The sequence below is a fragment of the Tamandua tetradactyla genome, chromosome 14 (assembly GCF_023851605.1).
Source record: "Tamandua tetradactyla isolate mTamTet1 chromosome 14, mTamTet1.pri, whole genome shotgun sequence".
In the NCBI taxonomy this organism is placed as follows: domain Eukaryota; kingdom Metazoa; phylum Chordata; class Mammalia; order Pilosa; family Myrmecophagidae; genus Tamandua; species Tamandua tetradactyla.
This window is the reverse complement of record NC_135340.1, coordinates 66,899,449-66,914,460: the sequence shown is the minus strand read 5'-3', so window position 1 is coordinate 66,914,460 and position 15,012 is coordinate 66,899,449. Positions and strand designations below refer to the sequence as shown.

Below are 15,012 nucleotides of genomic sequence, written 5' to 3'. Positions count from 1 at the left end.
TGCTTTCTAATCTAGCTATCACTGATGTCTCCTAAATTTACAGCTCTTAAAGTCTGTACTAATTTTAGACACTCATACTTTGTTTAATGATACTTGATGTTTTCAAGGACTATTCCTATAGTCCCATCTTAACTAAGTACGCATGCTCTCTCTCTCACACATACACATACTCTTTAGATTCCTTCACAACATTGATTGTTTCTAAAAGGTCACAGCATTCAGACAACAAGATGTGGTGGTTCAAGTAACAGGGATGATGGAGGACCAAGAAGAAATTATTATATTTTTAATAACAGCTAAAAAAAAACTACAAGGAAGTGACTAACACTGAGAAAACTATGCAACCCAGGTATCACTTAACACAGAATACCAGACAGTATTAAGGATCCACAAAAATAGGCAGTTATGCTTGAGAAATGAGATGGTATATAAAAGAAAACACTTGAGTTGACTAAATTTAGTAAATGATCAATTCAGTGAATTTGTGAATAAGTTTTATCAATTTTTAAGGTAATAAAAACACCATTTTATCTTTCTATTTTAATATTGCAAAAAATGATAAATTGTCTTTATTCTTATAAAGATCTTGCTTCATAGATACATGCAAAATTATTTCTTTGGGGGAAATTTTTGGTTTTTCCACATAGTATATTTTTAAATTTCTAACCTGCAAAGAGGGTTTTACCAGTCAGCATTTCAGCAAAGATGCAGCCCGCAGCCCACATGTCAATGGCTTTAGTATAATTATTAGGAGAAAGTAAAAGACGTGGAGATCTGTACCATTTAGTAACCAATCCTTCAGAAAGATGACCCTAAAACAGAAACAAAAATATTGTATTTGTTTTACTTTAGCTAAAGAACAGAACATAAAACTTAATTTATTAAAGAATACTTAATCTAAAAACTCAGTAATTGTAAAATCCTAAAACAATACTGTTGATTAATAAGCCTGTATTCAAGGCTCTTGCACTTTGGAGGCTGAATGGAGTTAAACTCCTCCTGGGATACACCATTTACAAGGTGATGATCACATGAAATCTGCTGACAAAAGAACATTTAAGATTTCAGTGCTAACTTCAGGCCATGCATTCAATAAATGTTTCAGAAAAGGAGCTATTTTTCACTCCAAGTCTTAAGATAATTAAGGTACAGGTATACTTCAAGTCAATGACAGAAGGGTGGGAAAGAACATCAGAGGTGTACTTTCAAACCAATGCCAATCTCCTTACTGACAACCCAAGGCACCTGGCTCTATTTCATATTCTATTCCTGATCAATCCGCAGCTGATAAAAATACTTATATATATATTGCCTTATTTCATCCTCAAAGCAGTCCTGAAAAATTGTGACAGTAGATAATAATCCGTTTACAGATGTGATAACAGATAGATTAAAGAATTTGCTTAAGATCATGTAGCTAGTTAGATGGAGAAATGGACCTCAATTTTAAATAAGCATAACTCTTAATTCAGTGTTCTATCTGCTATATTCACTGCTATCCATAAAAGAGATGTGGTTTTCATCTTCAAATTCATTTTAGAATTCATTTCTATGTTAAAGTTTTTTTTCAAAAATTAAGTGAAGGTATACTCAAGGTGAGATGATATGCATGAAAAGATCTGGTTTTTGCTTGTTTCAGATCCATGCTGTGGGAAGCCAAGCAAGGAGGACTTCTGGGGAATTCTCTATAACCAAAGCCAATGCACTGTTATAAACACCCAGATCCCAAATAAAATGTCGTTTTAAAAGTAAAAGACGAGGATTGTGCTCTGAAAATACTACTAAATTCTTGTTCAAATGAAATTTGCTACATAAGGGAAAGTTGCTATCAATCTTTTGGCTATCCTTACTGTCTATTTTATTTTTATGCCAATTTAGATTTCAAATTAAATTAGGTTTGCTTAAACAATGCATAACTAAACAGTATAGACTTAAAAGGACAGAAAACCAGTAGTTTAAATAACATCCCCCCTTACCTTCAGGCAGGATCACAGTTCTGCCCCAGATAAATATATATATCCCACTTTCAAATAACAAGAGGAGAATTTCAGTGTTTTTCAGTAACCCATTATAATAAGTACTCATATACTTTAGGAATTTGTATTTAATTAGGATCTCACTCCACCTTCACATTAAACACAAGGAGATTGTGAAAGAAAACAGATCCATATTTAAAAATGGCACTAAGTAAAGTTTAGTACAACTAAAAATTCTGGCACAGCTTGCATACAAAGGAAATACAATTACTTATTCCTGAGGACATACATCATTTTAAAGCCCTGTCTCAGTTGGCTTCACATTTACCTTATGGGAATAATGGGGATCCATGATCCGTGCAAGACCAAAGTCACCTATCTTCAGCACCAAGTCTTCGGTATTAATGAAAAGATTAGCTGGTTTGAGATCTCTGTGCAGTACGTTTGCAGAGTGAATATACTTGAGCCCACGTAGCAGCTGATACATGAAAAGTCTGGCATGCTCCTCCAGCAAAGGGCCTTGCTCCAGCACATTAGCCAAGTCTGTCTCCATGTACTCCTGAACAATGTAAACACTGTTCAGTTCAGTAAGAGAGCCCACATCGTCTGTTAACTGGCTTCCACTGGGACCAAGAATTTCAAACACTTTCACAATGTTATCATGGTCAAGTCTTCTAATAATTTTGATTTCACGTAGAGCATGTTTGACACTCTGGGGATCAGTAAGGACAATTTTCTTGATGGCTACTCTTTTGTCACAGTCATTGTCTACAGCAGAAAAAACCAAGCCATTGCCTCCACAACCCAATGGTTTTAAGTCCATATACCTAGAGCCCAGATCAAAACCATGAATGTTCATGAGACTTTCAAATTTCTCTGCCATTTTGAAACCCTTACTATTGCCTCTTCCTTTTGAATTGCTGAACTTGTGTAAACAAGGAAGAAAACTGGCATCAAAAGAAAAGATCTTTCAAAAAGGGAGAAGAAAAATAATTTTGCTTCCACAGCAAGATGGTTTCTTGATGTTCATTGCATATGCCAACCAGGCCGTTGCATTCCCCTTAGATTTAAAACTCAAAATGCTCTACTCATACTGAGAATTAAAAAGATTGCAGTATTCATAGTTCAAGAGAGGGGCAGCAACTCTGCAGACATTTAAAGAAAACACTCAAGAAACTCAAACGGAATGAAATGACATACTATGCACTCAGATTTACTTGTGCTAAACGATTTAACATTTAACAAAAATGTGAATAAATATGCACACAACAGGCTTCTCTGAACATTCTCCTCACAGTGCAGATACATTCAGTGTTGGACTGGTCCTGAGCAGCATCGTTCTAAGGTGCTAGTAAGCACTATTTCCGTTTTGCTTCTTTTCTTCCTTTGTTGCTATATATTTCAACAGGAAGCTCTGGTGGCTGTTGGTTAACAGATGTCTTTTGTTAGTGATCAGGTGGCTCCAGCTCACCACAATCACAATCAAAGCTACCGTCCATCTTATTCTGATACAACCTGAGGATGAGAAAAGAAGGAAAAGTGTCACCACAGCATGAAATGTTCTTTTCTTCAACTTCGAAAATCTATAAACTATTCCTGGTATCTTAAACTTATTTATAATGATTAGGTGGGGAAAAAAACCCTTAAAAATAGCTATTCATGGTGAAAGCAATTTGCACGTTTTTCCAGGCTCCAAATCCCACCACAGTGGATTCATTATAGGTACTTAGGTTCATTAGGTTGTATCATTTCTTAAAAGCCAACAAGTAAGGGGGAGCTCATAATATTTTTACAGAACTTTTTAGAATTTTTTGTGGGGTAAAATATCAGTAACATTTCTCTAAAAGAGCATATAAAAAGTCTTCAATGGGTGAGCTAATTTGTTAAGGAACATGTTTATTTATTGTTTCTTACTAAACATGTCTATCAATATCTAATGAACATAAATCTGTAGGACATGCTCCTGTTTTACAAAAGAGTATACTTGAACACCTAAAGAACCCATGAAAAGGTGTTTAACTTCACTGATAATTAGAAAAATCAAACTGCCTCAAGAAGATAACATTTCAAGTTGATAAAACATCTTTTAGTCTCTTAACATCAATTTGAGGAATGTGGGGAAAACAGGAAATTTCATTCAATATTAGAGGCACTTTAAATGAATGAAAGAACTTAAAAAGAGCAATCTGGTATGCACAGATGGATAGATATATTAGATAGATTGGATACACTGTATAGATTAGATTGATAGGCAGACAGCATACCCTGTGCAACTGGTAATTTTTCCTAAAATACACTTCCTAAGGAAATGCTTGGAAATGGACAACCAAAAAATGTTCTTTTTGTTGTTATAACGGCAAACAAATTTAGGAAAATCCTAAACTTCAACAACAGGAGAATAGACAAATGAGTTCTATTCATGATGTGGAATACTATACAATAGTAGAAATGAATACAGTTGAAATCTCAAAAGATAACATTAAATTAAAAAGCAAATTGTAGATATTTCTAGAAATGTCATGTTGAAATCAGTTGTATCTGGTTCATAAAATGTTAAATAATGTTATCTTGTGCGTATATACATACGTAGCAAAAAAACAAAAAATATAAACAAAAAAACATACACGGTATTGATAAATAACACATTCAAAGTAACAATTACTCTGAGGAATGAGGGAAGAGATTAGGATAAGGGTAAGGGTGACCTGGCAGGCTTCACCTATATCATTTACTGTGTCATTTCTTTAAAAAAAGCAAAAACAAAAACAAACTCAAGTATGGTAATTATAATCTTATAGACCTGGGTGGTACATATGTGAAGGTTCATTACATTGATCTCTGTACATGTGAAGTGATTTTTTTTAATGTGCTGTACAGGAGCTGAAAAAAAAAGTCTCAACTCCAGTATATTTTAATCTGATCCTTAAAAATGAAAGTGGATAGCAACTTTTGCAAAATACATATTCTTATAAATCAGATAATCACACTTGTCACTTGAAAATCTTAATACAGGTTATGATTCAGGAGAGTATGTCATAAGGCCTGAGATTCCTTCCTCACATACTTCAAGGTAAGGAAGAAGGTGTAAAGCCATTGAGTTCTTTAAAGACTGTCAAGTATCAACTGAGATTCAGTGGAAATCTCTGAAAGGTATATTCTCTAGTAGTTTGGAGATCTCAATATGGCAAAGGAGAGTGGGAAATGCGGAGTAGAGAGCAGCATCCAGAATCCCCTTCTGAGGGTCCTGGGTCCAACACAATCCCTCGCCAGTCGGGAAAAATACATTCAACTTCTTGGTTCTTTCAATTTCTTAATGGCCTAATCCTTGAATCCACAGTTATCTGTATCCAGAGTGCCAGATATGAGACATTATGGAAAATAAGGTAGCCAGAATTCCTGACAGGGAAGATCAGGACACTATTTTAAGCAAAAGGAGAAATCTAAAACCATCAATATATTAATTAATGAAACATGTGAATAAAAATTGAGCAACCACTACATGTTAGGGAGGAACAAAACAAACATGAGCAAAACAGATATATGATTCCAGCCCTCAGTAAACATATAGTCCAAAATAGGAGATAAATACATTTATAAAATATACACATAATTACAAACTGTGATGTCCAGAACAATTCCAATGAGAGAAAATAAATACAAAAACTAACTGTTCAGAGAAAATGTTATTAGACACAATAAAGAATAAAGTCTGGAATACTAATATCTTTGAATGATGACTATTACACTAGATGATACTACTATATCCCAAACTCTAATACTCTATTACAAACTATTCAATAAATATTCATGGTTTAAAATAGTCAACTAGTTCTTACTCATATAAAACATCAATGCAATCATTCATCCATTCAACAAATATTTAATGAGCATTTATAATGTATCAGGTAAATTCTCTGTGGGAAAACAGACAAAAATCCCTCTCCAATCGCGGAGCTGATTTACAGTGGGAGAACACAAGCAAGCAAATCTGCAAAATACAGATGACAAGTGGTGTGGAAAAAAATAGCACAGAAAAGGGGACACCAAGAATGGTTAGGGAATGTCTCTTTGACAAGGCAGTACTAGAGCAAAGCGCTAAAAGAGAAAGTAGGGGAGTGTGTGCATCTGAGGGATGCTATATGGGGTATAATTGTTCCAGACAGGGAGACTAGCATGAGAAAACCAATATAGGAGGAGTGTGTATCTCATATTTAAGAAATAAGGAAGCCAGTGTAGTTCATTGAAATTTATATGCAAAGAAGACAAATACAGCATAACCCTTACATGGAAAGGCTTCCTCTTGTGGCTTTTTGATCTAAAAGCTGGTATTGTGCATATACAGTACTATTTTCTGACTTGGTGTGAAGGGACTGGAAGAAGGATGGCTGTAGTATTCCTTTTGTCATGGTCAGCTTCATGTGTCAACTTGGCCAAGTGGTGGTACCTGTTTGGTTGAGCAACTGCTGGCCTGTCTTTTGCTATGAGGACATTTCACAGAATTAAATCATGATCACATCAGCAGCATCCACAGCTGATTCCATCTGTAATCAGCCAACGGGAGTGTCTTCTGCAATGAGTGATGCTCAATCTCCTCATTGGAGGCCTTTTAAAGAGGATTCAGAGGAGACAGGCTCTCTTCCTGCTTCAGCCGGCAAGCCTCTCGGTGGAATTCATCCAGACCCTCCATCGGAATCGTCGGCTTCACAGCCTGTCCTGTGGATTTTGAACTCTGCATTCCCTCAGTCACGTGAGACACTTTTATAAATTTTATATTTGCGAGCGTTCCCTGTTGATTCCGTTTCTCTAGAGAACCCTAACTAATACACCTTTATACACTACATCTATTTAAAGGCAACAAGAAACTACATCAATTATGAAACAAAGCAGCCCATTCTGAACCTGATGATGTGAAGATTTTCATTCACCTTCAGGAGTAGCTTCAGAGGACTGCTAGGACTTCCAGGAAGATAGTCGAATGGAGTAGTCTGAAATTAGCCCTGCTCCATGGAAATGTTAGAGAAGGGACAGGAGGGTGATGATTCAGGAGTGCAGCTGACCAGGGAGAAGTGGTAGCCCTGGTTGCAGAGGCCAAGGAATGAAGAGGCAGAAAGCTAGAGCCTGGCATGGTGGTGCAGAGCCCGTGGGAGTGCATGGACAGAAGCGAGGGACTAGGAAGTAAGCCAGACCGCGTTCCTTGAGCAAGCTACCCTCACCAGTGTAGCCCAATGACCAGTGACTCACCCCACACCACATGCACCCGAACCCCATCACCCACTCCCATTCCCCACATTCCAGGTGCCCCCACCCCACCAGCCCCCAGTACACATACCTGCTCCACACCCCCACCCCAATCACAGCCCAACCCACCTCTCCTGCACCCATCATGAACAATATCTTCCCCTCCCTATTTCCTGCAGGCTTGCCAGTGCATAAAGGCTGCGGGCACTAACCTCCATACCTAGGCTACTCCTGCCCAACCCCTCCGCACCTGGTATTGCACCAGCCTCACACCACCCCACCTAGCTCTGCGCATCTGTTTATGGCAATCCCAGGCCCACGCATGTGCTTGGGCCCTTAATCATGTCATTCAACTCTAGGAACCACACTTTACAGCAATCCTAGAACCGTGTATGCGCTTGGCCCTCAGCCACACTTCCCAGCTCTGAGAAAGTGCCGACCTGTGCAGCTGTGTCATATCTACCCCAAATCTATGAAGGCTTAACACCAACCTACTGCCACAGCTTTAGGAATGCATACATGGGGCCCTGCGCCTTAGACCAGCGCACACCAGGGGTTACGCCCTCCAGACTGGTACACCTGCACAGCTACATTCTCCCTGGCTGCTGGGAGCCCATGTTCACAAGCACCAGCATAACATCCCCAACCTGTGCCCACACCTGCCCTGAAACAAATCTCTGCACTGAGTGCCCCACCCTGTGCCCTGCTCCCTGCTGTACCAACCATCCCACAAACACAAGGCCTCAGACTACCAAAAGAAATCAACTCCCAAAGTAAATCAATCAAGATATTTACATGCCACAAAGACAGAAGAAGATCACTAAGCATATCACAATGCAGACAAATACAGCCCTGCCCAATGACCAAATTAAAACACCAGAGGAGACACAGACATTGGAACAACTAACCAAAGATGTTCATACAACTCTACTTAATAAAATAAGTGGGATAGCAAATGACATAAAGGAGATCAAGATGACAGTAGAAGAGCACAAAGAGGAATATGAAAGAATAAATAGAAAAATAGCAGAAATCACAGAGGTTAAAGATTCTGTTGACCAAATAAAAAACATACTAGAAGCACAAAATACCAGCTATGAAGAGATAGAAGAAAGAATAAGTGATACAGAGGACAGGATAATTGACTCCAAGGACTCAAAACAGCAAATGGGAAAAAAATATGGAAAAAATCGAATAGGAACTCAGGGAAATGATAGACAAAACAAAGGGCATGTGGTAGTTAGATTTAGTTGTCAACTTGGCCAGGTGAAGGTACCTAGTTCTGCTGCTGTGGACATGAGCCAATGATATGTGAACCTCATCTGTTGCTGATTACATCTGCAGTCAGCTAGAGGCGTGCCTGCTGCAATGAATGACGTTTGACTTAACTGGTTGGTGCTTAAATGAGAGAGTGCAACGTAGCACAGCCCAAGCAGCTCAGCATACCTCATCTCAGCACTCGCAGCTCAGCCCAGGCCTTTGCAGTTGCAGAAAGGAATCACCCCCAGGGAAAGTTGTTGGAACCCAGAGGCCTGGAGCGAAGGCCAGCAGAGATTACCCTGAGTCTTCCCACGTAAGAAAGAACCTCAGATGAAAGTTAGCTGCCTTTCCTCTGAAAAACTAATGAAATAAATCCCCTTTTATTAAAAGCCAGTCTGTCTCTGGTGTGTTGCATTCTGGCAGCTAGCATACTAAAACAGGGCACAAATACAAGAATCACTGGTGTCCCAGAAGGAGAAGAGAGGTGTAAAGGGCCAGGAAGAGTAGGTGAGGATATAATGGGGTAAAAACTTCCCAACCCTTATAAAGGACATAAATAAACAAGTCAAAGAAGCCCAAAGAACTCCAAACAAAAATTAAACCAAACAGGCCTTCCCCAAAGCACATACTAATCAGTCTGTCAAATATGGAAGAAAAGCAGAAAATCCCCAAAGTGGCAAGAGAAAAACAATCTACTGCATACAAGGGAAATCAAATAAGACTGAGTTCAGACAACTCAACTAGCACCCTGGAGGAGAGATGGCAGTGGTATGATACATTCAAGATCCTGAAAGAGAAAGACTTCCTGCCAAGAATTCTGTTACCCAGCCAAATTGTCCTTCAAAATTGAGGGAGAGATTAAAGTTTTCACAGAGAAGTCCTGAAAGAATTTGTCAACAAGAGACCAGCCCTACAAGAAATACTGAAAGGAGTTCTGTTGGGTTAAAAAAAAAAAAAACAAAAAAAAACAGGAGAGGGAGGTCTGGAGGAGGGCATAGAATTGAAGAGTACCATTAAGGGGAATTTAAAGAATACAAAGAGAAAAAGGGAAAAGAATATGTATAGCTGACAAAATATAAAAGATAGGATAGTGGAATCAATAAACGCATTTTCAGTAATAACTGAGTTTTAATGGACTAAACCTACCAATTAAAAGTTACAGATTGGCAGAATGAATTAAGAAACATAATCCAGCTATATGTTGCCTACAAGAGAGTCATCTTAGACACAGGATACAAACAGAACGAAAGTGAAAGGATGGAAAAAGGTTTTCCATGCAAGTTGTAACCAAAAGAAAGCAGGAGAAGCTATACTAACTAGTATTGGACAAAACAGACTTTAAATGTAAAGACATCATAAGAGACAAAGGACACTATATACCAATTAAAGGGTCAATTCACCAAGAAGATATAACAATCATAAATGTTTATGCCCCCAATCAAGGAGCTCCAAAGTACATGAGACAGACATTGACCACACTGAAGGGAGCAATAGATGCTTCAACAATAATAGCAGAAGACTTCAATACACCACTCTTTTCTATTGATAAAACAACCAAACAGAAGATCATTAAGGAAACAGAGAAGTTAAATAACTTGATAAATGAATTAGACCTAACAGACATATATAGGTCATTACACCCCAAAGCACAAGGTTATACGTTCTTCTCTAGTGCTCATGGAACATTTTCCAGGATAGATCATATACTTTGGCACAAAACAGGTCTTTATAAATTTTAAAACACTGAAATTATTCAAAGCACTTTCTCTGATCACAATGGGATGAACCTGCATCTCAATAACCACCAAAGAATGAGAACATTCACAAATATATGGAAATTAAACAACACACTCTTAAACACCCAGTGGGTCAAAGAAGAAATTGCTAGAGAAATCAGTAGCTATCTGGAGATGAATGAAAATGGGAATACAACTTTCCAGAACTTAAGGATGCAGGAAACACTTCTGAGAGGGAAATTTATTGCCCTAAATACCTATATTAAAAAACTTGAAAGAGCAAAAATCGAGGACTTAACAGCAAACCTGGAGGAACTTGAGAAAGTACAGCAAACTAACCCCAAAGCAAATAGGAGAAGAGAAATAACAAAGATAAAAGCAGAGATAAATGAGTGGGAGAACAAAAGAACAAAAGAATCAATAAACCAAAAGTTGGTTCTTTGAGAAAATCAATAAAATTATTGGACAAAGAAAAACAGAGGATGCAAATAAACAAAATCAGAAATGAGAAGAGGTGCATTACCACAGACCCCGAAGAAATAAAAGCAATCATAAGAGGACATAAGAAATAAAAGAAATCATAAGAGAATACTATGAATAATTCTACTTCAACAAACTAGACAACTTAGATAAAATGGAAAAATTCCTGGAGATACACAAACAAGATACACTTTTTTAGAAGAAACAGAAGATCTCAACAAACCAATCACAAGTAAAGAGATTCAATCAGTCATCAAAAATCTTCCTACAAAGAAAAGCCCTGGGCCAGATGGCTTCACAGCAGAATTTTATCAAACATTCCAAAAAAAACTAACACCAATCCTGCTAAAACTTTCCCAAAAAACTGAGGAAAAAGGAACTCCATCTAACTCATTTTCTGAAGCTAATACCATTTTAATACCAAAACCAGGTAAAGATGCTATAAGAAAGGAAAACTACAGGCCAATCTCCCTAATGAACATAGATGTAAAAATTCTCCATAAAATATTAGCAAATCAAATCCAAGAACATATTAAAAGAATTATACACCATGGCCAAGTGGGGTTTATACCAAGAATGCAAAGATGGTTCAACACAAGAACATAAATTAATGTATTACAGCACATTAACAAATCAAAAGGGAAAAATCACATGAGCATCTTCACTGAGGCTGAAAAATCATTCAACAAAATTCAGTCTCCTTTTCTGATAAAAACACTCCAAAAGATAGGAATCAAAGGTAACTACCTCAATATGATAAAGGGAATATATGAAAAACCAATAGTCAGCATCATATTCAATGGAGAGAGACTGAAAGCCTTCCCCCTAAGATCAAGTACAAGACAAGGATGCCCACTATTATTCAACATTGTGCTAGAAGTTCCAGCTAGAGCAATCAGGCTGGACAAAGAAATAAAAGGCATCCAAACTGGAAAGGAAGCAGACAATATGACACAATACTTGGAAGATCCTGAGAAACCTACAGCAAAGTTACCTGAGCTAATAAACAAACTCAGCAAGGTCGTGTGATACAAAATTAATGTGCAAAAATCAGTAACATTTCTATATGCTAGCAATGACCTAGCTGAGGAGTCAGTTAAGGAAAAAATTCCATTCAAAATAGCAGCTAAAAGAATCAAATGCTGGGCGGGCCACAGTGGCTCAGCAGGCAGAATCCTCACCTGCCAATGCCAGAGAAACTGGGTACGATTTCAGGTGTCTGCCCATGCAAAAATCAAACAAAAAAAAAAAAAGGAAAGAATCAAATACTTAGGAATGAACTTAACAAGGAGTGTAAAGGACTTGTACACAGAAAACTACATAACATTGCTAAAAGAAATCAAAGAAAATCTAAACAGCTGGAAAGACATTCCCTGCTCATGGACAGGAAGGCTAAATGTAGTTAAGATGTCAATTCTCCCCAAATTGATCTACAGATTCAACACAGTTCCAATCAAAATTCCAACAACCTATTTTGAAGATTTGGAAAAGCTAACTACCAAATCCATCTGGAAGGGAAAGAGACCCTGAATAGCTAAAAGCATCCTAGAAAAGAACGAAGGGGGAGGATTAACACTGACTTTAAAACCTATTATAAAGCCACAGTGGTCAAAATAGCATGATACTGGCACAAAGATAGCAACACTGACCAATGGAATAAAATCGAGAGTGCAGAAATACAGCACCAAATCTATGATCAACTGATTTTTGATAAGGCTCCCAAATCCTCTGAACTGGGACAAAATAGTCTTTCCAATAATTGGGCATGGAAGAACTGGATATCAATTGCCAAGAGAATGAAAGACGACGCCTATCTTACATCCTACACAAAAAATTAACTCAAAGTGGACCAACCCCCTAAATATAAGAACTAGTACCATAAAGCTTCTAGAAGAAAATGTAGGGAAATAACTTCAAGACATAGTAATAGGAGGTAGCTTCCTAAACTTTCCACCCAAAGCACAAACAAAAGAAAAAAAAGATAAATGGGAACTCCTCAAATCAAATGTTTCTGCACATCAAAAGAATTTGCCAAAAAGGTGAACAGGCAGCCAACTCAATGGAAGAAAATATTTGGAAATCACATATCGGTCAAAGGTTTGATTTCCTGTATATACAAAGAAATCATATAACTCGACAACAAAACAACAATCTAATTATAAAATGGGCCAAAAAGATACGAATAGGCATTTTTCTGAAGAGCAAATACAGATGGCTCAAAAGCATATGAAGAGATGTTTTTACATTTTGTTGTCTCCATATTTGTTCATACCCCCTTTCTTGCCTTAATGTAGAAATCCCTTAAAGCTCAGCCAAATTTTAAGTTTTTGACAAATTTACTTTCTTAAAAACTGAATTCTATAGATTTAACATGAAATAAGAATGGCAAAATCTCTAAGTTTCTATTTCACAATATAGCTATCATAGTCAAGCACATGTAATGTTTTGCCAAAAATGCACTACTAATATCTGGTAAAATAATACTATGATAGGAATTACAGCCAGATTATTAGAGATAGCAACAAGAATGAAAGATCTTTACAATTTCTCTGTTCCCAAATAAATGTTACCTATTCCCATCAACCAAAGTGCTGATTCTGTTACCTGGATAGGGATTACTAATTAAATCTGAATTAGCTGGGTCAATGTCATTTTGTTTTAAACAACAATTTGGTGAATAAAATGAAAGACAGAGAATGATTTACAACAATGTAGTTCGCTTTATGCTTTTACCTTTGGATTTCTTTCAGTGTACCCCCCCACTTTTACCACCCCCACCCCCAATAACACGGAAAAGCTCCTCATGCAGGTCAGGTACCACCTTCCTAAGTTTATAAAGCACTTCCTTGAAACAGTACTAACCACAAATGTTTCCTCCAGCACTCTTCTTTAAATTATCTCCTGCTTCCTGTCACCTGGTCTGCCCCCATGCCAAGAGAAATGCAGGTACTCTGAGTCAAGCCTAAGTGTATGAAGTAAAGTTATAAAATCCAAGAAAAAGAAATAAAGGACTGTGAGCAGCACCACGGCCAAGTGGTAAGAACAAGCACACTACAAAAGGTGGCAAAAAGGAAACTAAAAAGAAAGTGGTTGATCCATTTCTAAAAAATATTATTTCTAGATGTTTAACATAATGTTTTTTTAAATTTTTTAACTTTTTTTATCAATTAAAAATTAACAAACAAAACATTAAGATATCATTCCATTCTACATATACAATCCATAACAATGTTTAATATAAGAAATATTGGAAAAACACTAATTACAAGGACTCAAGGAACCAAAATTGTCTCTGATAGCATTAAGAGCCATGTTTTTGAAGTGAATCTTGATGATCTCCAGAAAATTCAAGTTAAATACTAAGGATGTTCAGGGCAAAACTTCCTAACCAACTCCCATGGCATGGATCTTACCCACAACAAACTATGCTCCATGGTAAAAAAAAAAAAATGGCAGACCATGACCGAAACTCATATTGATGTCAAAACTACCAATGAACATTTGCTTCATCTGTTCTGTGTTGGTTTTACTAAAAAATGCAACAATGTGACTTGGAAGACCTCATATGCTCAGCAGTAACAGGTCAACCACATCCCAGAAGCTGATGATGGAAATTATGACCCAAGTGGTGCAGACAAATGACTGAAAAGTGGTCAGTAAATTGATTTCAGATAGCACCAGTAAAGACATAGAAAAGGTTATGCCAATCTATCTATCCTCTCCACGTGTTCCTTAGAAAAGTAAAAATGCTGAAGAAGTCTACAAATGAATTTGGAAAATCATGGAGCCTCACAGTAAAGGAAGTAGCTGTGGAAAAGCTACTGGAAATGAAATGGGTGTTAAAGTTGAACAAGCTGATGGATATGAGCCACCATATAATTCAGACTTTTACAGGGGACATAAAGTCTTATTTGTGGAAAAAGAAAAAAAAAAAAAAAAGGACTTCATTCAGCTCTATCTCTCCATTCTACAGAAAATGGATTTTCTTTTCCTTCTTATCCAGGAACAACTCGGCCTGTGTCAAAACATCTCTCTGGATGTGCAAAGCCAGGTTGAAGTGAAGGTCTTAAGCAACTTTTCTGGTTTTCTCTTCCACCCTCCACTCTGCTGCTTATCAGTTTAAATGTGGACATGGGTCATTTGGCCTGTTCAAATTCACTGATACTAGTTTCCCTCACCCCTCCTCAATTTCTCTTGCCTATTTTGCTCTTCTCTAGAGTCAAATGAGTAACTGGAGTTAAACAGAATTCAGCCAGCTTTACATTCCTCAGCCAAGAATTCAGTTGCTTTTGGAGAAAGGAAAGGTTGATTTTATTTACATT

The 15,012-nt window shown here is 37.2% G+C and overlaps 1 protein-coding gene across 6 annotated transcripts in view; it reads right to left on the bottom strand.

Annotated features, from left to right (window-relative positions):
* The window catches only part of MAPK6 (mitogen-activated protein kinase 6), a 50,097-nt gene that overhangs the window by 16,919 nt on the left and 18,166 nt on the right, over positions 1-15,012 (bottom strand). For 5 of the 6 annotated variants that reach the window (XM_077127908.1, XM_077127910.1, XM_077127909.1 and 2 more), the window contains 2 exons: positions 2,305-3,491; positions 668-812 (listed from right to left, as the gene is read on the bottom strand). In XM_077127908.1, coding sequence (XP_076984023.1) covers positions 668-812; positions 2,305-2,859 — 700 coding nt within the window. In that variant the 5' untranslated portion in view covers positions 2,860-3,491. Of the gene's footprint in view, positions 1-662; positions 813-2,304; positions 3,492-15,012 lie in introns of those variants that run through there. The other variant, XM_077127912.1, reaches the window with a different exon arrangement.